Here is a 25,874-nt window from a genome sequence, read left to right on the forward strand (position 1 = left end):
ATCTCAAGCATATTTTCAGATAAGGCTTTGTCAGGCGTGCTGGTCTAATAGAGCATTTATCACAGCGACAGGGGAAAAAAAGCAAAGAAAACTAACATTCCCTGAATGTTGGGCACCATGTTGCATCCCGGGCTTGTATTGTCTCATTCAGCATTTGGGTATTGTTATCCCCATTTTCCAGAGACCCACAGAGGGTCAGACTTGCTTGAGGTCAACCATTTCAGAGAGGGTGGGTCCCAGGAAGCTGAGCCCTGTGACTGCTGGGTCCAAAGCCTAGATTCTTTTCCATGTCTGCAAAACGTCAAAAATCATGCTATCTATGGCTACAGAGTTTGGGTTTTGAACAACTGTTCTGCCCTCCCAGCCTCCTCTGACAATTCCATGGGCCCGAGTGTCCATGTTTGCAAGGGATTTTCCTGATCCTGTTCCCCTTCCATCACCATCTAACTTGGGACTCCTTGGAAAACAGCTGAGAGGCTCCCAAGGAAACTTGATGAAAACACAGGCTCTTTCTCAGGGTTCACAAACCACTGATGAGATGGATGGAGATGCGCTCCACTGTTTCCAAACACCTCCTCACAGGGTGATATGACAGCTAGGGCCCAGCTGAAGTTCCAAGACTCACATAGCTCATGTTTTTCTGGGTTTCCTTTCCCCCATCTGAAATTTGGGGCTGAATTAATTCAGTTATCCACTGGAGTTGTACTGTGTCTAGCGTGTGCCACCTGCAGTGCTAGTGCCCGGGATGAAAACCTAAGTCACAGGTGTTTGCACCCTGCCAGTGGGCTTACAGTCAGGCTCTTGCCTGCTGCTCCTTTCACATCCAAATCTCATTCAATTGCAGGATAACCATTCCTTTGAATTTATGATTTCCATTTTCCAGGTGAAGAATCTGAGATTTGGGGTTCATCTAGTAATTTACCAGTGTTAATCTCCCCACCTTCCTCTAAAAGTGCTCTACAAATGATGTTTGAATAAATGAATGGATGAAAAATGTGTGAATGGATGGACAAATGAGTGGGTGGATGGATAACTCATAACTTACAAGGCTGTAATACCGGGGTACCTTCCCCTGCCCTACTAGCTGCAGGACACAGTGCCCACCTTCTGCCAGGCTAGTTCAGCCCTCAAACCAGCCTGGAGATAGGAGCTAGCTTTGCAATATGAGCCCATTTGGAGGTCAGCCTGACCCCTCAGTAGCATTACAGACACAAAGACTCAATGGATCCCTTTATATCCTCAGAGGTGTTTCGGTCAGCGGAACAGCAAATCTGCATTCAGAATTTTTCATTTCATATTGTAATGATGATTATTTGCTGAGCTCTGAGACATAAATAATTTATTTGGATAATCCCCTTCCAAGAGACACTTTCCTAATGAAATGTCTTAGTTTAGAGGAGAATGTGTTCATTATGAGAAAGTCTCCTTTGCCACCAGGGTACCAAGAGATAACAGAACTGGCAGGTGCTTTGTGACATCTATTTGGCAGGCTTAGGGCCTCTGTCAGCCAGCTGGGCCTCATCATCATCAGGATATCACCGCTGGCTATGTATGTTACAAAGTCTGTGTCATTCCTTTGTCAGAGCCACAAGCAACCTGCCGCCTTTGTGGTCACCCAGCATCCTCTACCCAACACTGTGGCAGACTTCTGGAGGCTCGTGTTCGATTATAACTGCTCCTCCGTGGTGATGCTGAATGAGATGGACACTGCGCAGGTAGGAGAGGCCCAGTGGCTGCCCTAGGTGTGCCCAGGTGGGTCAGGGGAGCCATGCTGTAGACTTGGAGAGAGGTCCTATGATCAACACTGTGATGTGCCCTGTAATGGAAGTCCATTCTGCTGCCTGCAGAGGCAAGGAACCTCCTGTATGATCCTCTGCCCAGATACCCCTAGCAATGACTTAGGCTGCCTTTGAGCAAATGCCCCCAGGGCTGTGAACACTGCTGCATGCCTCAGGCACTGGTTAGGCTCTTACTATAAATCATAGAGAGCCTACAGAGCCAGGAAGCCGCCTCGCCAACACTGAATACCTGTGGCCCAAAGAAGACTCAGTGTTTGGCCACACCCACCTGCCCTGGCCCCTTTGCCATGCACCCCAGTCTACCAGAACCTGGACCTCAAACTTTGGAGAATTTGCCCCTAAACCACCTCTCCCCAAAGCCCTGGCTTCATGCCTTAGCCCCTCTGGGTGTGGCAGCTGCAAGCATCATAAACCTACCACACATCTTCACACTTGGGATCCAGGACACATGTCTTAGGACAGTTTTTTGGAGCCTACTCCTATTGTTGAGTGGAAGGAGTGAAAATTGTTTGTCCTTTCACTGCCTTGAAGACAATTCAGAGCAACTCAGCTTACTTCCATAAGAATCTGGGCCTTGTGCAGCCTTGGTGGGAATAAGCAATAGTTTCAAAAGGGCCTGAGCTATAGCCTCAGCCTCTAGAAACTCAGTCTTGCCACAGAGACGTACGAGAAAGTCGTCCCTGAGTCCTATGGCTGTGCTATAATAGAGGTCAACAGCAAAGTTCACCAGGAGCAGGGAACAATTAATTCTGCCCAGAGGGTGAGACTAGACTTCAAAAAGAAGGTGAGTTTGACCTTGAACAAGGTGTGTGGGGGGTGAGGTAATGGGGGATGAATTAGCTGGGAACAGGCATTCCAGAGCCAAGTGTAGTGGCACCTGCCTGTAATTCCAGCACTCTTGGAGGCTGAGACAGGATTGCATGTTCAAACCCAGCCTGGGCAATTTAGCAACTTACTGAGACTCCGTATCAAAATAAAAAGTAGAAAAAGTGGGTTATAGTTCAGTTTGAAGGCCCTCAGTTCAATTCCAAGCACTTGCAAAAGATAAAAAAGTATTCCAGGCAAAAGTAATAGCAGGGGCAAAGGCAAACACGATGGTAGATGTAAGTCTGTTTGCAGAACAGCTTCTGTTTTGGTGTGGCTGGGGACTGGAGTATGTCCAAAGCAGAGTACGTTGAGGCTTGAGAGGCCGGCTTCCAGATCTCCCTGTGCAGGGCTCAGAAGCTCAGGCTTTAGACTGCAGTCTCAAGTCAGACTTTCCTTTGTAACCCACAGGATCCTTTCTAGTAATAAATGTTTTCATGCAAGGCCAGTGTATGAAGAGGTATGACCAAGAGCTGATCATTTTGAAGTAGGACCCAGGGGCCTGGGGTTCTACCTACACTGGCCTTTCATCTTCTCCTGGAGACCATGGAGATTCAGTAACTCTGGCTTCCTTTATGGAATCGTGGAGGTCCTAGGAGAACAGTTACAAAGCCCTGGATGTCCACAAGGGAGAGATTCAGGGAGATTTAAGTGTGGAGGGTCAACGCCAGAGCTCCTGTTAGAAAACCAAGTTCAGGACCAGGGAAAAGGAAACACCTGAGCACAAACTTGGGAACCAGAGATTGGGGAGGAAAATGTAGCAAACTTTCTGAAAATGAAGGGAGATCTGAGCTGAGGAAGTGGCCTGGAGATGGGAGAATTTGGATTCAGTGTGAAAATGTTTTCAGTGTTGACATCCGTAAGATTTAGGGAGCAAGTGCATTGTGAAGTGAATGAGAAAGAAAAGTCAGTAGATGTCTCATCTGAGCAATCATGTGTCCAGGGAATACCTGGCTAAAATGGAAAGGCAGGAAGATGCAGGAGGCAGGGAGAGGAGTGGAATAGGAGTGGACAAAAGGGAGTCCAACTCTAGATGTGCCTGTGAGGGACATCCTGGAGAGATTCCTTTCTCTCACATGACTCACATTTGTTGAACAACTGGTGCAGCTCTTTGCTGGATGCTACCTCAGGTGCTTAGAATGCATCAGTGAACAACACAGAGCAAAACAAGAAAATTCCTATCTTAAGTGCACTTTCTATTTCAAAGTGGGGAGACAAACAATAAACAACAAATGCCCGATAGTGCGTTTAATTGTATGTTAGGCAGTTACAAGAGTATGGAAAAAGACAAATAAGAGGGCGGCATCATGCAGATCAGAAGGCTAGGTTGGAGCTCAGGATGCAGTTGCAATAGGGTGGTCAAGAAACACAAACTCGAAAGATGTGAGAAAATAAACCATGTTGTTCTCCCAGGGAGAGCGTCCCAGGCAGAGGGAACAACCTGCACCCAAGCCATATAGTAGGCACACATCCAGGCAGCTGGTAACCTTGAAGAATAGCACTAAGGTCACTGACACAGCAGCAGAGTGAAGGTGGGAAGAATAGCAGACAGTGTCATCAAAGACAAGGACACCTCATGGAGGATGTTCAAGGTCGCAGGAAAAAACTTGGGGGTTCACCCTGTGAGCAAGGGGAGCCACTGATGGACAGTAAACAGACAGTGCCATAATTTGACGTCTTTTAACAGCATTCCTCTGGCTATAGTGTCGAGAAGATATTCTTGTTGAGGAGAGGAGAAGAGCAGGAACCAATAGTGGACACAGAACAGAGAAGAAGCTACTGTAATTATCAGGTTACAGGTGACAGTGCCTTGAACCAGCATGACAGGAAAGGCATGTGTTCTGTGTATGTCCTGACAGCTTCAATACGGAATGTGAAAGATAAAGAGGAATCAAGGATAACTCCAAGGTTTAGAGCCTGAACAGTGCAAGGAGGGAAATTAAGATAACTATGAAAATAACGAATTCCCGTAAAACAGAGTTCTAGAGCATTCCCTGCAGAGTTTCAGAATCAGAAACCACAGCCACCTATTTCTTTGCCTGAAAAGGTAAAACAAAAACTCAGCTCCATGTGCTAGGTGTTAATAGGGCCTCTGAAAGCTCATCTGCTCTGCTCACTTTCCAGTATCCTTCCTGCAAAACCAGAGCTCAGACAGAGTAGGAGTTTCAAAGAAATGAGCTGTGTAAGTTGTAAGAAAGTAACGATATAAGTTAGAAAGTAACTATGTTACTTTATAACATAGAAGGTAAAGGTCATTGGCTACAGCTCTGCTTTTCAGGTTAGGTCCTGGGTGAATGAGGGATCTTTCAGCCCCAGATGTTGGTACAGCCTTTGAGAATTGAGTCTCTAAATGGAAAACATCAGGTTCAGAAGCGCCTTGAGGTTGGTTGCCATATGCAGCTGGCAAGCATCCCTTGAAATCAGCAGATGAATAGAGCACTTATTGATATAAATATCATCACCACAGCAGCTGGGCGCCTTGGGAAAATAAACAGTGACACAGCATGAGCATCGGAAAAGCCGCCCTCAGCACCTGGAGGGGTGGTTCTTTGAAGTGGCACCAGCATTTGTCTGCCAGAATGCTCCTGCCAAGGCAGCCCGTGGAATGGACCCATGGAAAGGACCATCTGCCTGCAATGAACCTGTGCATAGCTAGATTGCTCTGAGAGGACCACATTCTATAGTTTGACCATGGACCATAAAGACTCACACTGGGAGTTGTGCAGGATACCCATTGGTTGCAGCAGAATAAGGGCAAGGAAAGATGTGAGCTGTCAGGGTGCTTTATTTTCTTGCACCACTGTTCTGCCTCTGCTCAGAATTGTACATGACTTCATTCAGTCAGTCATCCCAGCCCCAAATAGTCTATTTTCCACAGTGGCTGCTATTCGAAGATAATTATGATCAATGAAGGCTCATGACAAAGACCCACAAATTTCTGCTTCTACTCTAGAGATTTTTCTAACTCTTTAGAATGTCAAAGCCCTGTGTCAAATTAGTAAAGCAATGTCCTAGAACCACAGCATCCAGCAAAAGACACTGTGCTTCCTCAGACCCACCAGAAAGATAATTTCAAACACATCCAATTTGTAAGATCTCTTCCATCCTGTAGGCTCTATGGATAGCCCAGAGTACATGGAAGAAGAGACACCAGAAAAAAAAAAAAAAAGCCTTGCTGGTGTCATGTCATATTATACCATTTAGGTAGCTCAGGAGATCTTCCATGCCAGCCATGGGGTAGGCTGTGTGGTAGAAAGAATCATGGTCTGCCCCCCCCCCGACCAAGACATCTACATCCCAATCACTGAAACCTGTTGCATTACTTAGCTTTCCTATCTCTTGAATAAAACACCCAACACCCTCAACTTAAAGGATGAGAAGTTTAATCTGGCTCACAGTTACGGGAGATTTAGTCTGTGGTTGGCTTCAAGGCAGAGTGTCGTGACAGAAGGGTGTGGAAGATGAAAGCTATTCACCTCATGACAGCCAGAAAGCAAAGAAGGAAATATTTCCCAAGAGAAATGGATGAGGGACTATATATAGTACCCAAGGCCTCCACGGCCCACCCAGACAAACACGGGGGCATGCTGTACTAATCTGCTAGGCATTTCTTAATCCAACAAGGTTAGCGTATCAGTCACATTTATGAATATGGTGTTTTACATGATAAAAGAGACTTCGTAGATGTGATGATGTGAAGGCACATGAGAAATACAGACTTTCTTGCGTTAGCCAGTTGTGCCTGCAGGGTAGATGGCAAGCACCAGTATCTCCATTTCTATCTTGGCTCACCTAACACACTAGCAAAGTACACAGAATGCCCAACTCTGTCACAGCCAGCCTGACTTTGCAAGGCACTGTGTCTCTCTCACTCCTACTGAGATCTTGGAGGTAATAGAAAAGGAAGCCTAGGCTCAAGAAACCTGCATTCAAGTTCTGTTCTTGCACTTATAGGCTGTGTTGCCCTGAGCCAGTTTCTTAACTTCTCTAAGCTTTAATGTTATCCTCTATTAGATTAATATGACCCAGATGTCAGCCATGTTCCCTCCAGCTCCAAAAAGTTAAACATAATTGGCTCTGTTCCTTAATCTTCATCCTGTGGCAAAACCCAATATTCACCCAAAGATCTCTAGGAATTTGAAGGGAGCCCTATCCTTACATTCAATTCCAAGTTCCGGCTAAGGCTTGAGTGGGGACATCGTGGGGTCCACATCAATGCTATGACAGAAGGTTGAACATCACACATCCCCATTCGTAAGCCCCACCTTGCTTCCTCCCCTGGCCTGAAGCAGCACACTTTCTCCCCACCCCATTGTCCAAACCACTTTCTTCTGGTCCCCATTCTCTCCCACTCCTCCTTTCTCAGCTCTCCCCACCCCTCTTCCCAAACACTGCAAGATCTATTCAACTGTGAGAATCAGCTCTCTCCCTAGTATCTCTTTCTAAAGCCTGAACTGGGCTTTGCACTTTACCCTCCCCATTGCTGTAGGTATTGACCTAAACCCCAGCTTTTCCTTCCCAGAAACAAATTCAGATTCAACTGTTAGAAATGTAAGGTTGCACCCACCACTTGGAAGTTGCATTAGCACGTATGGGGCTGCTGAGAGTATGTGGAGTTGTATGCAAACGGGCTTTGATCATCATCCTTGTGTCTTTCGCTGTCCTTAGCATCCTGCTGCCCCTTCCCCATAGTTTCTTTCTCAACTGGCCACAGTGGCAAAGGCAATTGTAAATTTGTTATAGAATCTGCTGAAGGAAATTTTATAATCACTGATCCAAATTTTAAAACCAATTCAGGTGGCTCTTTTGCATTTCTCTCCTTAAAAAACTCATCAACTTCACCTTTAGGTAGCCTAGACTGATTTTCCCCTCTATGAATCTCAGAGGTCCAGACAGTCTTTCATACCTGAAGCTATGATGTTACTTGACCTTTCCATTTTATCAAAGTAGTTTTAATTAACGAAAGATATAACTAAGGTATCCTGAAATACGTTTTTAAATTGTGGGTTTCTTTTTTCCCAGAAGTAGGCCCATCTGCTGGTGTTCATTCAACTCATCAGAGCGTGTTTATTTCAGCAACTAACAAGCTTTCTGATTCCGTCAGCAAGCAGAAGATGTTTAACAGGGAGGATCCCTCTGCATCTGTCATATCTTGCCCATGAACTTGCACCCCCGAAGGACATGTTTTCATGGCCCAAACAGTGATGGAGATCACTTGGTGAAATAATATATGGCAGCTGTTCCAGGGCAGCTTCTCAACTTTTGCTTGGTTTAACGCATTCTGACAATAAATAGCAAAGGTCTTCTGCTTTTCTGGAGGAAATGGAGCCATTTCTAAATCATCACAACAACTGGACTGGCTCTTCCCGCTGTAGTCACCACTACCACCTGTGCACCTCCGCAGTGGTGAGGCCCTCATCTTAGGCAGCACTGCCCTCCCCAGACCACTGGGAAAGGCGGGCTAGGAGAAAGCACTACGAGGTGAAGTTGAACAAAACACTTGGTCTAGACTCTAAGCTAAAGAATTTGAATCTATTATTGGAGATAGCCAACTTTAAGTTTTCCATCTGAGGAAGAAAATACCAAGGATGCATTGAATATAAGTGTGGTCTCAAGGTCAGCTAGATCCTCATGGTCTTAAAGAACCAAATTGGCCTTTCAGGGTCTTAAGAAAATAAAATTTCCCCTCTCCAAGAGATCTGCAAACTGGTATTATTTACCTGCTTCTGGTCTGGCTCCTCTGTTCACATGTGTGATCTTTTCCATTCCTATGTCACTCATGGAGCAAAGCGTAGTTTCTTGATGGAGTCAATAAGACATCCATGGTCACTGAGCATTGTATATGCTATTAGAAGTTTATGGAATAGTTAGAAGGATGGGAGAGGGGTCACATGACACATTGAGTCACCTTCTAACTTACATTGGTTCTAGAACTCTCCTAGTCATCCTCTTTTAATTTCTTAGTCCCTCTCAAGAATAACTTACTCGTCTCTCTCCTTAGGCATGCAGAGCAGTGTTCCTCTATCCCAGATGCTGCCTGTCTACACAGACATCCCAAGCTGGCTGCTCAGAAAATTTCACATAAGGGCCGCCCTTATTGAGAAATTTTCATAAGGACCATAAAGTGGAAGAGGGGGGAAGAATCCCTTCCCTTTATCTATCTTGTTTTGAGTAACTCTTCTTCATGCTGCCGAGTAATTATAGCCCGCATGCACTGAGTTCTCACTAGATACAGATCCCTATGCTATGAGACATTAAAATTCACAGCCACTCACAGCCAGGTGAAGCTAAAAGCCTTAGCCCAGTCTTTTGGCTATAAAACAACAGAGACAGAATTTGAACGCAGAGCATTTCAAGCAGAAAGTCCAGTGTGTTTTCCCACCTTTGGGCTGGGCTACACAGGCCAGGAAAGCAATTCCCACTCAGGTGCAGCCAAACACTTGGACACCAGGACAGCCTTGAGCTCAACCATAAAGAACATTTCTTGTTAATGACAATCATTTCCAAGGGTCACTGGAAACAGAACACTTGGCTTCCCCTACTTCCTCCTTCCATTTTTTATGGAAAGTCCTGGGCTGTAGGAAGACCCTGATGATCCCTGACAGTGAACCCACATCTGCCCACACATCACCAGGATGAATGTCACCCCTGATCATCTCACAGATTAGGGAACCCAAGTGAAAGGATGACTCCAATTTAGGATTACAAGGACCCTGCAACCTTTTCCAGCCCCCTAGGCATTACGGGAGAGTGACCTGGAAAATCAAAGGCAGAGAAGTGTCCCAAAGTATAGGAGGCTTGTTTGAGGCATGGTAGAATCTATTAGCTAGAGAAATTGGTCTGGAAATCTTATTAAAAGAAACAAATCATTCCACATTCTCTCCAGACTGAAAATATTGGGGGCAATAGACTTTCCCTGATGCCTCAGATCTGTGCACCTCGTGTCAGGATCACAGCTAAACTCTGGCAAGGCTAAATTCAATGCAGGTGATAAAGGCAATTATTTTTTTAATGGGCAGTTCTGATTAATTCCCATTTCTCTGGCCAGCCACAGACTTATCTGCACCAGTCCCTCATTACTGCGGAGGTTGCAAGGCAGAAGAGCCAATGGCAAAGAGAAATGAAGTTCAAATTGTGGATTTGTCATTACTGCACAGCTCAGCAGCGGAAGATTGTCCATCCATAGAAGCCGCTGTGACCAGCCTTCCTCCCCACCCCCACAAACATGCACATCTCCTTTCTCAGTATGCTCGATTAACCCCTGATGGAGATGCTGGGCACATAAGGCACTGTTGCCTTCTGAAGCTGAACCTTGCCCATGTTTGCTACTTAGGAAGGGTGCTAAAAAAGAAAAATCTTGCAAATTTAAATACAGATGGTCCCCGACTTGTAACAGTTCGACCTGAGATTTTTTTTTTCTTTACAGTGCTATGAAAGTTAAATGCATTTAGTACTTCAAATCTTGACTTTGGATCTCTTCCTGGGCTAGCAGGAAGCTGACATTGGGCAGCAGCTGCAAGCTACAGCTCCCAGTTAGACACGGGAAGAGAAACAATAAATACGCTACAGTGTGCAATACTGTACTGGCTTGCTAAGCGATGATATTTAGTGGCTTCGGGGCATTAAATGCATTTTTGATTTATGATATTTTCAATTAATGATGGATGTATGGGGTTGTAACCCTGTTATAACTCAAAGATCCTGTATATAATGGTAATGACATAGTAGCAATGATTATATAATAATGAAATTATGAATGTAGTATAATTAATTACACTTGCAAATAAGTACTTAGTCCATACCTGGTACTGTGCCAAGGGCTTTATTTACATTAATTATCTTCTTTATCTTCAGAATAGCTCTACAGGACAGGAGTTGCCAAACTTTTTCTGTGAAAGGCCAGATAGGAAATATTGTAGGCTTCACAGACCACATGATCTCCATCCAAAGTATTCAATTCTGTGGTTGTAGCGTGAGGTAATCAGAGATAACACCAATAAGTGTAGCTGTCCACCAATAAAATTGTACTTAAGGAACTTCCTTTACTGTGGTCTCTAGACTATAGTATACTGACTACATACACTCACATCTCCGGCTAGCAAGGTGAATGGTGTTATCCCTAATCTTAGTGTTGGGTTTCTACACTTAAATGGGAGGTATGTGTTTCCCTCTCCTACCTCCCCCTCCTCTATACTCTTCCCTTCAATTCTAGTTCTGAAGGAAGGAGAAAATAAAAGATATTTTGGTACGTGACTTCCTAAAGTGAGTTGTTTGTCTCCACCCATGAAGGAAGGGAAAGATCATCCCCTTCCTTGAAAATCCTCCACCAGAGGAGGCCGCCACACAGCCATGGGTCACCTGTGTCAGTCTAGCTCCTTGACTGCAAGCTGAGCACTGGTGAGGACAGATGTCACTGATGACAGCTTCCATCTCCAACTGCTCTCAGAAACCTTGGTGTATCCTTATGAGTCCTGGCTGCGTATTCTGGGCAGTGCCAATTTCCTTTCTATCACATGGCTCCTGTCAGGGTGGCTCCAGCAAGCCCAAAGCCCCAGTCTTGCTCTCTTCTATGGCCCAAGTCTTGAGTCTATAGACCTGGGCAAAGTCCATCTCTATGCCCTTTGGGAACCGGGAATTTGAAAGAGCAGGGCTTGCCCCTTGGCAGCCACGTACCCTGTCACTTACCCCAATGTTCTTTCCCCAAGGAAAGCTATCTAGCAGCTCAGCAGATACAGGGGAATGGGGGATCCATGTCTCTTTTTGATGACATCTATAAGCTTAAAGAACAATTAATTATCTAAGACTCTGACCTTCTCAGTGTCTACTCTACTGGTATTTGGGGCCAAATAACACCCAGTGGGGAGCTCTCATATGCACTGTGGGATATTTAGCAACATCCTGGCCTCTACTCACTAACTGTACACAACAACCCCTAAGTTTGCTGATCAAAAGTGTCTAGGACAAGCTGGGTGTGGTGGCACACACCTGTAATCTGAGCACTTGGGAGGCTGAGGCAGGAAGATTGCCATGAGTTCAAGGCCAACTTAGGCTTCATAGTGAGTTCAAGGCCAGCCTGAACCTCATAGCAAGACCTTGTCTCAAAACAACAACAACAATAAAAATGTCCAGGACATTGGCAGCTCTTTCCCGGGAGTTGGGGTGAAACAGCCTCTGTCTTAGAATGAAGTACAGCTATCACCTATTCCTTTTAGCTGGAGGTTCCAATTTCCAATTCCAGAAAAGTTTGGAATGATCACCAGCAGGATATCTCAGTACCAGGTGTCTTTTCTCATGGTGCAAGGGAAGCACAATTATCCCCAATTTACATGAGAGAAAGCTGAGGTCTGAGTCATCCAACTAATAAGCAAGAGAGCCTAGATTTGGACCCAAGACTATCAGAATCCAAAGCCTATGTATTTGTTTAATAAAACAAACGATGTGTAAAACTCCTGAAATGGGAAAAAGTTTGCCATGATTTCCCTGATGGAAAAAGAAAACCGGGTTGCACCTGCCATTCCCTTGGAGTATTCTATCTAATCCTGATAGCAGCATTTGGAGATAGTTACCACTATCTCCATTTTGTAGATGAGGAAACTGAGGTCTACCAAGGATAACAAATGGTTTGAGATCAGTAAAACAAAGATATTTAAGAATAGTTTCTCGGTTCAGAGCCTTGACATTTCTACACCAAAAATGTGGGCATTTGGTCCCCCATGGGGTTGTTCTTTCTGGCCAATGTGCCCTGTCAGCAGTAAGAAAGCTTTGGTGATAAAGGACACTGACGTATTCCCTCTCCCCTGCTTTGTCTTTGGCTCCCTTTCTCTTGCCCCAGCTCTGCATGCAGTACTGGCCTGAGAAGACGTCTGGGTGCTACGGGCCCATCCAGGTGGAGTTCGTCTCAGCAGACATCGATGAGGACATCATCCACAGAATATTCCGCATCTGCAACATGGCTCGGGTAAGTCTGCAGCCTTCTTTGTGAAGCAGATGGAAGCTCCTGGGAGAGGAGCCTGCTGAGCCAGCCAAGTCTGTGTGACACTCTGCTAGTAATCTCTTCCTTGGGGAAGTGATGCCTTTGCTGATTCCGGCTCCAGACCCAGCAATGCTCCAATATGGAGAGATGCAAAGAGAGACATCCAGCCTGCCATCTGCCTATCTCCTGACACACTTGCTCCCATGTAGACCAAACTTCCCAAGAAGTTCTGCCACAACATTTTGGCACCAGTTGGTACAACCTTTGGCTGATCCTGTAAGGCTTGGGCTGGATCCTGCCCATATCAAGATGCACAATAATGAATTGTTTTAATGAGGATATATATTCACTGTTGGAATGTAGGAGAATTAGGCTAGAGGGAACAGAATAATAATCTATGAAATGATGGCCACTACTGATCTCTACTGGGAGCCCAGGGTGAATGGAGTTCAGTCCCTACTCTGAGATATATTTTAACGTATGAACCTCAGGGAAATAGAACTCTGCTGAGTAGAATCAGGGAAATACCCTAAAGAAAAAGTTACCAAAATTTGGCTTTGATGACTCAGGAGGAGTTTTCCAGTTAGAGAGAAGAGAATCCGTGTACACAAAGATGTAGTGTTAGGTAGGAGGGTTGTCTGTGGCACTTTCGTGGTACCACGACTTACAGCCCAGTTAGTCTGTCTTGCAGTAGGCAGCAACCCTGAGGGTATCTGGATGACTTGCATCCCTAACATAGTAATCTTAACAACAACTTTGTTCTCAGCCCCAGGATGGATATCGTATAGTCCAGCACCTCCAGTACATTGGCTGGCCTGCCTACCGGGACACACCCCCCTCCAAACGCTCTCTTCTTAAAGTGGTCCGAAGGCTGGAGAAGTGGCAGGAGCAGTATGATGGAAGGGAGGGACGCACTGTGGTCCACTGCCTGTGAGTATTATGGAAATGTCTCCAGACCAATGGGATAATGAACGAAAGAGCATATTTAAGGATGTTACTGGCCACATACCCCAATCTTAGGCATGTTAAGCTATACCACATTTTAACCTTCATAAATACCGACACTAGATATATTCAACGGAATATAGTCCTTCAATAAGTTGAGGTCTCTAGCTGTGGTGAACCGTTTTTATATGGCATACTATTATTGGTGCAAAACATGGAGGAAGCAGACCATTCCCCCAGTGCTTCAAAACTGGAGGTATGCCCCACTCTCCAGAAGGAAGCGTGATGTATCCTGCTACTCACAAACAAGCTCAGAACATGGTGGGACTTCTAACCAGAACCTCCTGTATTATTTTCTGGAAAAAAAAAAAAGCATTAAGTTAGCTTAATGGAAATTCAATATTTTAAATGAATCACCTCATTCCATCTGCCAGGTAGATATTATCATATTGTAGAGAGGTAACAAGTGCATACAGGGTCAGGGATCAGCAAGTTGAGAGAGGAGCTGTGATTTGTGGTCCCTGAGCTCTAAGATAATGTACCACACACTGACTGATGTTGCCTCTGAGTAAACTACAGACAGGCTCCTGTGACATGTGCTGTGGGCTTAGTGGGGACACAGAAAGCATGAAAGCAAGATACTACTCTGAAGGGCTGTGACAAGGCCATAGTGCCTTACAATTAGTGTTTATGTGTCCATTACTGATATGAACTGGAGCTTTTACTTCCGTCCTAGAATCAGCCTAGCACAGTCAAATGGACCCCAATGTCGTTATGCTCAGTGAAAGTCAGAACCTTAGAGGCCTGCAGTTGACAAGCTGCACAACATTAGGAAAATCACTTATTTTGTGACCCTCAATTTTATCATCTTTCCACTGGGTATGTAGAATTAGATCATCGTCAGATCCAAAAGGAAGTGGAGTGCCTTGGTAAGAAACAGAAAGTACAAACAACGTGTCTGTCAACAGAGAGACCCCACACACACAGTGTCACAGCTGTGTTATGCAAATGCTATAAAGGAAATTACTTAAAAGAGCAAGTGTCAGAGTCTATCTTAAGAGTATAAACAGGACAGAGAGAAGGATTCTACAAAGGTGTTAGACCCATAGCAAATCTGCAGCCTTAACAGTTTTGTGTGGAATGTCTGATTCACAAGTACTTTGTTTCTTAGAATTTAAATGACTTGGGGACAAGTGACCGAGATGCCCCTGCCTTTGAAAAATGTTAAGTTACAGGAAATTTGAACCCAAGCCTTCCCTTTTTCAAATCATTTCTGGTGCTAATAGAGGCATTACTCATATCCCACTGATCTCAAAATTGAGTCTTTTCAAAAGCAGCTAATGGTTCCATTTTTTTCAAATAGGCAGTGCACATACATGCCAGAAAAGCCAGAGAGCTTGAAGGAGGTTAAACACACCATGCACACTCAGAGCTTAAGAGGTACCACTGTAACAAAACCCTTCCCAAAAGATACAGATCTCCAAGTGGAGTCCAGGAAGGTGGAGTATAGTGTGCTATGTGCATGTCAGGCTGGTGAGTGACATCTGCCATGACAAGCTGACTCCGCCCATATCCCAGAACCTGGCAGCTGGATCCCAGCCAACTAATCTGGCTCTCTCCAGCTCCCTCCCACACATTCAAATGGCTCCAAGAGTAGCACAAGGCCACCAGGACCACCAGGCCCTTCGACTTTTGCATCCTCTCACCTGGTCTTCTTGGGCTCTGCTGTTCTTGCTTCAGAAAACACTGATCCTTTTTTTTCCACTAGGAATTCTTCCTACTCTCTCATTTTTAGCCTGCTCTTTTTTGCAGAAGTACCTTTTTATCTATACCTGCCCTAGCCAAGGTGACTAGCAGTTTGAACTGAAGGGAAGCACAGGAGTGTCATCTTCTAACAGGAATCTGTATCCCTGGGGGTCCTGAGAATCATAACAGCCACTGAAATGGAGCCACCAGTCAGTGAAGGGAGGACAGCTATCTGCACCTGAAACATCTGGTTGATGGGTGTCCTGTAGATAAAACATCTGAGAGACCAACTGAGTGCCTTAGTTTCTATCCAGATGTTCTTTAGATACAGCCTATTACAGGGAATCATTGGCTACTCTTGGCAAGATGCCCAGGAGTTTAGAATCAGGTAGATTCCTAAAGGAACTTTCTATAAGGAGTTTGAGGGGTGTTTCCATCAAGATGATTTATAGAGCTTCAGAGAGAAGGAATAACAGAAAGATGGCCTTGCCAAGAACAGTATGCATATCCTCAAGATCAGTAGGATCTGGCTTGACTGTACATGTAGAGATCTGGTATTTCAGGGTACAACTCCCCAGGCCCACAGGCCTGAACCTGGGCTGGCTGGTACTGGGCTGCTCCTAAAGGATGATGGGAAAAAACAGTAGGAAAATCACCTAGAGCCTCCTATTGTCTTCATTCGATATGGAGGCAGAACCAGAGTATCCTTTCAGAAAAGATGCAGATACCCCAGGTCCAAAGACAATTCATCATGTCATAGAGGTTTCAGTAGGTGTCCCAAGGGTGACTGTCACATGCGCATAGAACCAAGGAAACATAAGATAATCCAACCCTCACAGGTCCTCTAGTCCAGTGCCTTCATTATATGAATGAGAAGTTGGAGCTCAGACAAAGGAAGCACCTTGTCTAAGATCAAAGAAGCTCCAAGGCCCAAATGAAATTCAAACCAAAACTCACGACTCAGGCTAAAGCTTTCACCACTGCCTTACTTTGCACTTGCCAAGGCAGCCACTCCTCACTACTACAGTGTCACTGTAGCATCACCAGGTGTCAGGAATATGGCTGACCTCTTCTCTCTGCGTTTAGAAATGGGGGAGGCCGCAGTGGAACCTTCTGTGCCATCTGCAGCGTGTGTGAGATGATCCAGCAGCAAAACATCATTGATGTGTTCCACATTGTGAAAACGCTGCGGAATAACAAATCAAACATGGTGGAGACCCTGGTGAGTGTCCCAAACTCTGTCCTTCAACTGCCAGGGACTCACTGTAGTTCCTTGGACTAAAGAAAATGACACCAACTGGTAAAATGCTTCAACAGCTGAACGCTTACTGAGTACCTACGCTCTCTGTCCCGTGCATACACTGTTGTCTGCCCATTTCTCCCCCTTGCAGTCCCGCCGATCTCTCTCTCCTTCAGAGAAATCCAAGTATTAATCCCAGGACACCTATTTTATTTGACTTTCTGCCCATTCCCTAGGAAAATGTCACTAACTTGGGCTTAAGGGAAGAAATTCTGGATTAGAAGAGTAAGAATTATGGTTTCAATTCAGTCCGTACCTGTTCTAATTCATTTATGCTAATTTTTGCAGTATGAAGCATTGAGCAAGGGCACTGTAGAAAAAGGATAGTACAGGAAGTGGGAAGGCTGAGCCCAAGATGATGGCACCTTGTGCAATGATGGGAACAGACCCGACATTAAGAACTTGAATATAAGTCTTTACACCCACGCAAAGTGTGATCTCACTCCAAATGAGATCCTACTCAGAATGTGGCCCTCGGGAAACATCCTCAGGAGAGTTTGTTAAAAGTGCAGGATCTTGGGCCCCTCCCCAGATTTACTGAATTAGAGTTTGCATTTTTAACAGGTATTCCTGGGTTTTTTGGTAGCAGGTTTTCATTCAAGAAGTACTGTTGTACAAAATTGTAAAACTAAAGGAAATTATCCCAATTGGGTATTCAAGATATCTGGGGTAGAAATTGGCCTCAAGCAGAACACTGAAGGATATCCACATATGGATAATTTCCTGTTGACTTTTAGTATGGATGTAGATAAAATTTTCTCCCAAGTCTGTATCTCGAATCTAATGTGTCTTCCCTTTCCTTTCTGTCCCTCTTCTCTGCTCTTCTGTCTTTCTCAGGAACAGTATAAATTTGTATATGAGGTGGCACTGGAATATTTAAACTCCTTTTAGCCCAGTGGGATGGAGAAACCTGCCAGAGTGCAGAGGCTGCTACAGCAAAGCCTCTTTTTCTCTGAATGGCAGTGACTGGGCCCGGGAACTCAGAGGTGGCACCCCTGCCTAACTCCAGAAGGAAGACTGGTGGCTCTATGCTCTGCGGTGGGCTCTGCGCCTTCTGAGGGGCCTCCTGCAGCTGTGGGAGAGGCCACACTCACAAGCCCAGGATCCCTTCCACACTTGACCAGCCACAACCTTGGGCCCAAGCAGAAGGGCACCCACAAACAAGGCCTAGGACTCGCGGTTCCCAGACCTCCTGCTTTTTTTTCTGAGTTTGTGCATTTCATGGCAAGCCAGCTGTGCAGGTGCTGGGAGTGGGAGGCTCGCCAGCACCTCTTTTTCCCTCCCTCTCTTAGGAGTGTTGAGAATGTGAAGTCTACTCCTCCATGCAGTTGTTATGGAAAAGAATGGGAATTTGGAAGTCACTGCTCTGATGCCCCCTGCAATCTCCTTCAGAGACCTCTGAAACCAGACACCTGCTCTTCTGGATCAGGGCGACCTCAGAATGAACCCTAGACAAAAGCAGAGGCTCCTCTTCAACCTCACACCTAATCTGCATGGGGCTTGGCCCGCTCGCATTCTGTACCCCTTTCCCAGCCCAGGCCTTGACTGTCTGTCATTCACTGACTAGCCAGCTCTGCCCATAGCACAATTCCATAAAAGATTTTCTTTCCTTTTCTGTGGTCTCTGGAAGGGGCTGGAACTGTGGGGAATGTTGCTGCTCCTCCTTTCCTTTGTAAAAGGGACCAGCATGGTGCAGGGCTCTGGCTGTCTTGTACAATGTAACCCCTGTGTCTCCTGGGTGGTAGCTTCCTCTGGGAGGGATGAAGAAAATAAGACTTGATTGTTTTCCCAAGTGTATGTGAAAAGAAACTTGTCTTTTGAGGGTGTAAAATCTTAGTCTCTTATGTCAGAAAGGTAAGGTGAGAGTTTGAGTGTGTAGTTATGAGACAAATCTTTTGAGCCTGTTATATTATCTGGTTCTGTCCTTGAAAGGTTCCCACCTGGGAGAATACAGCCATTGAGCAAGGGAGAAATGGGCTAGTCAGAAAATGGTCTCTGGTTTCTGGGACATAGACAGCACCAGCTTTGAGCATAATTTGGATCTCCAAATTTGAACTTCTTCCTAGAGAAATCTAGCCTTCCTCTTGCAAAAGGCCATTGCAGATCTGGTCATGCTTTGGTTTAAAATATCTCAAAGAGATTAGGCCTGGGACTGTGGGTCTTACCCAAGGTATGAGTGAGTCAAGGAAAGGGAGCCAGCATCTGCTAAGTGTCTCCTATATGCCAGGCACCATGCTTGACACCTTCCATATGACGTCTCACATAGTCTCACTAGCCCCAGCAGCGAGCTCTTATCATCTCCATTTTGCATTTGTGGAAACTGAGGAATCTTTCTCAATGATGGAATTCTGGGCCCCAAAAAGGCAGACAAAGATGACAGAACTTTTCTGAACTGTTTTCTTTATACTTTCTCAGTCAAGCAATTATTTAATGGAAGAAAATAAGGCTAGGAGTTTCTGAACAGAGAACTTCATGAATGGAAATTTAGTTTTCTTTCTCCAGTTCTTCTGCAAAGCCCAAAATCTCGGATATATTTTAGTAACTCATTCCCTGTTACCCTGGAAAGCTAGTTTCATCTAATTTCTTCTTCCTGTGAAAAACAATTCTCCTACTCCCTCAGGCTATGAGGGAGCCAGCCAGGGACACTCTCTACCTTGGTCTCTAGCCAGTGGTTAGGTACAATATCTGACAGATTCAGGTGTCCTTAGATCTAAGAAGCGCCATCTTGCAGGCTGGTCTAACCCTGAAAAAGGTATGAGGAGCACAAAATTCAATAAGGCACAGTTCGTGCCCCTAAAGGCTCACTGTGTACTGGAGAAATTGAACCACAATGCAATAGCAGTGCAGTGCATGAGTGTTTCATGGACCTACATACTTGAGAGCCTCACTCTGCCTAGGGCTCCCTGAAGGAAGTAGCATTCATTTTCCATCTAGGTCTCATCAGGTATGAAAAGGAAGAAAAGGAAATTCAAGGCAATGGGTCAGTATGTGCAATTGCAAACAGGCATGAAAAGGCATCAGGAAGGGCAGAAGATGGGAGGTCAGCCCAGCAGGAGCATAGCAGCGCAGGAGGAAAGGCAGGAAGTAAGCTAGGGTCAGGAAGACAGATGCCCCACAGAGAGGGCAGATGTTGTCCTGTGGTCAACAAGAAGCCAGCAAAGCTTCACAGTGATGTGATCACCCCAGTGCTAAAGAGGCCAGTGGGGCTGCCTCTTTTCCTTTAATCAGACACTGTGAAAACCTTCCCTTAAGCGTGTTATTTTTTAATATTGTATCTATTTGTCTTTCTGCTCATTATTTTGTGGCTGGGACAAAATAGGCAGTGGATCATGAGATGTTGTTCCTGTAAGAGACCCAGGATCTCTGCTTTACCACAGAGCGGGGTCAGCAAGCCAGGCCTCCAAGCTCACTAAGATGGGACATGAAAGCAGCCCGAGAAAGCTGCCTCCGTTGGCATAGGCCCTGGAGCTGTCTAGATGTCCAGGGACACCGGACTTGATCAAGGAAGGGCTGTCAGTTTGGAAGTTCAAAAGGAAATCTCAAAGCAAAGGCAGGCAAAGGACCCGCAGGACTAACTCACTCTTCTCCTTTGATGGGCCTCATCCCAGGGGTATTTGAGCAGGTCCCCAGGGCCCAACCCCCACTGATCCTGCTGGCTTCCTTTGGCTCCAGCCTACTGCCCCAACTGGCCTTCCCAGCCTGAAGGACTCTGCAGCATGGTATATCAGCCTGTTGTCTCTTATTTCCTGAGATCTTGGCTCATCCAGACAGGCGAATACAGGGCTATTTAGCACAATCCCTAGGATTTATTCTGCTCATGAAAGGATGAAATAGATGCCACCTAAAAATGAGAGGGGACTTTATCATTTCAAATGGTAGAAATTTAAGGGTGGCTGCAAGAAAAAGGAAACATAAAAATTCAGGCCATCGTGGGTTAACCCAACAAGGCCAGCTTGTTCCCTCATTTTGTCATGATTCAACCACTCTCCAAAGAAGGCAGAGGAGTGATGTGGTCTTAGGGTAGTGTACACAAAAGGAACTGAGGCTCATGGATAGAGGTGACTCCTGTAGGATCCCACAGGAAGGCTCTAAGGCAGGGCTTGGATGAGATCAGGTAACGGTGCCCAGAATTTGGACTTGATAACTTGCCCAGGAAATCTCCTAAACAAGTACCACATCTCCTCCCCTCACCTTAGTAATAAGGTAGGCTCACCCTTCTATGAGCAGAGGAAACTAGTATTAATGCTCTCCACAACAGAAGTACACTCATCTACAAGGTGCCAAAGAGTGCCCTCCCTTAGCAAAGATCTTCCCGTGGGACCCCATCTGGAGGAGATGCAAGGAATTAACAAGAAGCCAGAAACCCTCCCCACCTCGTGTGTGTCTATGGCCTAGATAGATTCAGAATATATCTCAGCTTCATGACAACATTGTGTCTTTTCTCTCAGCTGGTGTGAAGATCCTGAGCCAGCCAGGGACCTCTAGGCCTCTAGACAGCCACAGGAAACCTCCCTTTATGGGAAGAAAGACACCAGCTTGCTTCAGGGTGTAGGCCTCCTCTGCGCATGTGACCCGAGAATTGCCCACCAGATATCAACCGTCACATGGAAGTAGCTGACCTTGAGCTGGGGACTGTAATATATGGGCTTATTTCTTCCAATATTCCTAAGAAGAGTACTTGTGATTACCATATCCCCACTTTACTGAGGAAACAGAGTCTCCCAGAGGGAAATCACTTGCTCACAGCTCCGTTTCCAGTAAATGAGCAAGCCAGAAATTAAACTATTTTTTTCGGACCAAAAGACAATATTTTTCCACCATCGTGTCTCAGATTTTCCCATTGGGGTTACTCATAACAGCAAAGACTGGAGTGGAACAAGTAACTCTGGATTTTGGTGAGCCCAGCAAAGCCAATGGTAAGTATAACACTCCCTTATAGTCTCATATTTTAATAATTCATGCGACATTTGCATTCCACTTCCTAACTTAAACTGATAAGTTTCAACATGACTCTATAAATACTTTTTAAAAATGTACCCTATGTAGTTTTGATCTGTTCAGCCCACTTGTATGGACCTTAGAGAATAACATCCCAGTCTATGACATAATAACAGACCTGCTACATCCCCACTAAGGCTAATTCCAGATTCAGGATCAAAACCACCTGGCCTTCCTGTAGGCCGATCCTTTGGTGTGGGAGTACCCTGCCCTCACTATTCCCAGGTTAAGTTTAACTAAGGTCTCTTCTGGTTGGGTGCTGAAAGGAACACTTTAGCAGAGTAGAATGATGAGGACTTGCCCATCTGGCATGGTGAGGGGGTGGTATCACAAAGCCCTTAAAACAAAAGGGAAGCTGGATCCACTGTCTAGGTGGAGCCCCTTATTTGCTAATGTGGGCAACTCTGTGAACACATTTTGCATGAGGGACTGGGAGGCCTACAAAGCCTCTCAAGTTACCTTAATATACATTCACTGTGTTCCTACAACATGCAGTATTCCGCAGGAACACTATCAGGAAGCACTAATGATTACGGTACAGTGCATCCCTTGGTGAGGGATAGACTGATGGCAGAAAGAGATCAGTCTTTGGTATGAACCCTTGCCTTGCCATTTCTTGGCTATAGAATGGTGTGCCAAACAACTCATGGAAAAATAAGCATGCAAAGGGAAATCTCAGCCAGGTTATAAGGAATAGATTTGGGGGTCATTACACAAGAAAATAGGAAGGCAAGGCCAGGAAATTAGAAGCCAATGAATACTCAGAGTCAAGGATGCTTATGGACTATTTGATCACTTCTCTGATATGGCAGGGGAAGAAATGGGGCAAACATACAGCTTTTTGGGGGAAAAATCTCAGTGAAAAGTGATCATCGTTTTCACTCTGACCAGTCATGCTTATCTTCCATTTCTGGTCATATTTATATTCCTTACCAGAATCCATGTCTCCACCTCTCTGGTGTGAGCCCTATAGAGTATACGGAAGTGTCAACCTAGCAAGACTTCTGCACACAACAGAAGTGAAGCCCAGGTAGGAATATCCTGGCACCTATCATGTCATCTCTGGAGCAATGACTGCCAGCCCAGATTCAGAAACACTGAAAGAAATGATCATTCCCTCAGACCTCACTGCCTAAGGACAGAATCGAAGAAAGCTACCTTTCCTTAGTCTGCACCTGGCCACTCCTGGGCTGGTCAGAAAAGCCATCAGCAACAAGCTGAATCAGGGCTTTCTGTGGAAGACGTAGGTGAACTCAAGGGTAAGCATAAGCAGGATGTTGATCCTAAGCCAAAGTCAATAGACTGCACTGGGCCAAAATTTGCAGGGACAAGTTGCCAAACAAAGCTGAAGAGTATGTCACAGTATAGACCATGGATGGTCATATCAGCTCAAAGCCTTGATTTCCTGACTTACCTTTCCCCTCACAAAACCAACATCAGTCCCTTTTCAGCTTTTGACCAGCTCCAAATCACAGTCAAGTACAGCAGAGAAATAAGAAAAGTAAATCCGACTAGAGACAAACACCTGAGATTCAATCTTGTTTGTGTACTCCCATTCAAAGCCTCCCTCTCGGGGGTTTTCCTTGCATATGTATCTAGGAATTATAAAATACAGAGTTTTGGCTTCACCTACCAGGATTCTGCCTCTGAGGTCATATACTGTCTGAGCAGCAAGAAGGGAGGTCCATGTAGACAGTCAGCTCCGATTTCCTCTGACACATATTTCAGGCTCATAAATATGACCCCCAGAAGTACAGATCAGATATCTTTGCCATATCTGTGCACATAAACAGTCTTAGTTTCTTGGTAACCAAGGGCAGACTTTTGCATGAAACTGACTATTCAACTGTCTTGGAGAAATCAAAACCATCTCTTTCATACTTCTTGCCCCACTGCAGAAGAGATAGAAAAATATATCAAAGAGAACATATTCACTTATGAGGTCCACCCCTGAATGTTAGGTCTCCAAGAGGAGAAATCAGCATTCACAGTAGTAACCCTCCAAGTCTGGTGGGCGATCTATCTAAGGGTTTGTTGGTGGTTCACTAGAGATACAGGAAGTGTCAGGATGAAACAGGATCTATTGGAAAAAGCTTTGAGGGCTGAATAACCATGAGGCTTCCGTATGTATCTGAGGTCTGCTCTGGGTGGTAGGATATAGACTTTAGCTCTTGACTGGAATGCACAAAAAAAGAAAAGGCTAGGGGCTTTGGAGCATTGGGTAAAAAAGTATGAGTATAAAAGCCTGGAGCTCAGGGTAGTTCATGGTACTTTGGTGAGCAGAACTCTTGGGTTTGGGGGAGGAAGAGACAGAAGGAATAAACTGATAAAATTGCTAAATTGAATCTTGTACAAGTATTTCAGTGCCTTTGGGTTTGTGAATAAAAACTGGTAGGCCTCATATGATGGTCTGACAAACTCTCCTAGCCCACCGTACTTTACTTCCTCCCATGGAAGATTAATGGCATATGGTTTTCCTTGGGTCAGTGCCCGCAGAGTTTTCTGAAGGCTTGGTGGGGAAGGTGCACAACACAGTGTCATTCTAAGTAAAATCAGGCTTCTGAGGGTCAGGGAGAATACTAGCACCCATATCTTCTCTAGGACAGCAGATTACTGGATAAAGTCAAGCACAATTTGCTAGTCCTGAGCTATTCCTGTGAATGGAACCAGTAACAATGGGGGAAACTTCAGAGCTGGGAGGAAGAACTTGCTGACTGCCAGAGAGGATGAGCTACCAATTCAGCAGCTGTCTGCCAGAGCCCAGGTGTCACTTTCAAGGGCAGAACAAGCGTTGTTGAAATGGCTTTTTGGTCATTTCCACATGAGGTGGGGGATATCCTGCAGATCTGGGATCATGTTTAAACTCATTTATACCTGCAGTCTAGTCAAGCTTTACTTGTGTAGGTCGAAGCTTCCTGCTCTCCCATCTGAGCCTGCTTAACACACTGGCCAAGGTGCTACTCTGGCCTCAAATCCTGGGCTCATCCAAGCTTGGTTATCACCAAACACTAAACTAGAAAAAACAGCTGCTTGCCATAGACCTGATGCCCTCTGAGATCTCTGATAAGAACCCACTGGCCAACAGGGCCACCAGAAATAGCCAGACCAAATAAAGTTGAAGCAGGACCCAGAGCGGGGCTTTACTTACCATGTTCATTACATCCAGCAGGTAATTCTACCCAGTTCCCCACTCAAGGCCTGTTGGCACAGATTTCAAAAGCACAGCGACCCAGTGGACACAAGATTTTAAAAATTCCTAGTGCATGTATTTCATCACTAGGGGGGAATCTTGGGTTTCCTCAGGTTAACTCAAGGTAACCCATACTGGTAATCAGACTCAAAAGCACTATTTTATCTTCTCTTTTCATTCTGTAGCCTAGTGGATAGATCAATCAAAGACAGAGTTGGGACCTCTACCATTGCTTTGGTCACTGGTCACCCTCATAGCTGTCTAACAGGTATCACACGGCCTCTACTCATCTCCATGGAGGCTGACATTTTCATACCGATGGGGCATATGATATTGCATGAGACCAAAGTCTCCACATTATTTGCAGCCTCCTCCACAAATCCCAATGGCCTGCACTTGTACAGTTTGGGTGTTTGATAGATAAAGCACGTATGAGAAGAGAAAACAAAATAAATCAACTTTTAAAAGGAGCCAGCACTGTGCTGTCAATGTTCTTTTTTTTTTTTTTTTTTTCCTTTTTCTTTCCAATTCTAGCTTAAAAAAAGCAGAAGGTAAATAATGTCAGGTCAATGAATATCAGATATATTTTTGACTGTACATTACAGTGAAGTGTAATCTTTTTACACCTGCAAGTCCATCTTATTTATTCTTGTAAATGTTCCCTGACAATGTTTGTAATATGGCTGTGTTAAAAATCTATACAATAAAGCTGTGACCCTGAGATCCATGTTTCCTAAGATATTTGTACTGGTGTCTTCCTGAGGTTGGGTGGGTATGAGATGGGAACAAATTGTAGAAGGAAAAAAAAATCCTATAGTCAACTAATTTTCTTCATATGTATGTTTATTTAATTTTTACAGCTACAACACAGGAAACACATATTATCCCCTCTTAGCAAATGAAAAAGTCAAGGGTCAGTAAGATCAAGAGATTTCCCATGAGTATACACTGAGCTGACAGAAAGGATTGGGTATAATGCAGTGTTTCTGGAGCATAATCTACAGAGCACTGGCATTAGATCACAGGGACATTTATTAAGCACACAGTTTTAAGCTCTTA

General features: G+C 45.0%; 1 protein-coding gene across 2 annotated transcripts in view; it reads left to right on the forward strand.

The window, feature by feature from the left end:
- Ptprt (protein tyrosine phosphatase, receptor type, T) overlaps positions 1 to 25,538 on the forward strand; it is a 775,250-nt gene extending 749,712 nt beyond the window's left edge. For both annotated transcript variants that reach the window (XM_013518366.1, XM_005392501.2), the window contains exons 28-32: positions 1,584 to 1,715; positions 12,496 to 12,621; positions 13,403 to 13,566; positions 16,414 to 16,549; positions 17,465 to 25,538. In XM_013518366.1, coding sequence (XP_013373820.1) covers positions 1,584 to 1,715; positions 12,496 to 12,621; positions 13,403 to 13,566; positions 16,414 to 16,549; positions 17,465 to 17,518 — 612 coding nt within the window. In that variant the 3' untranslated portion in view covers positions 17,519 to 25,538. The remainder of the gene's footprint in view (positions 1 to 1,583; positions 1,716 to 12,495; positions 12,622 to 13,402; positions 13,567 to 16,413; positions 16,550 to 17,464) is intronic.
- Positions 25,539 to 25,874: the final 336 nt, after the last annotated feature.

This window comes from Chinchilla lanigera, unplaced genomic scaffold (assembly GCF_000276665.1).
Source record: "Chinchilla lanigera isolate Chin_1 unplaced genomic scaffold, ChiLan1.0 scaffold00044, whole genome shotgun sequence".
NCBI lineage: Eukaryota > Metazoa > Chordata > Mammalia > Rodentia > Chinchillidae > Chinchilla > Chinchilla lanigera.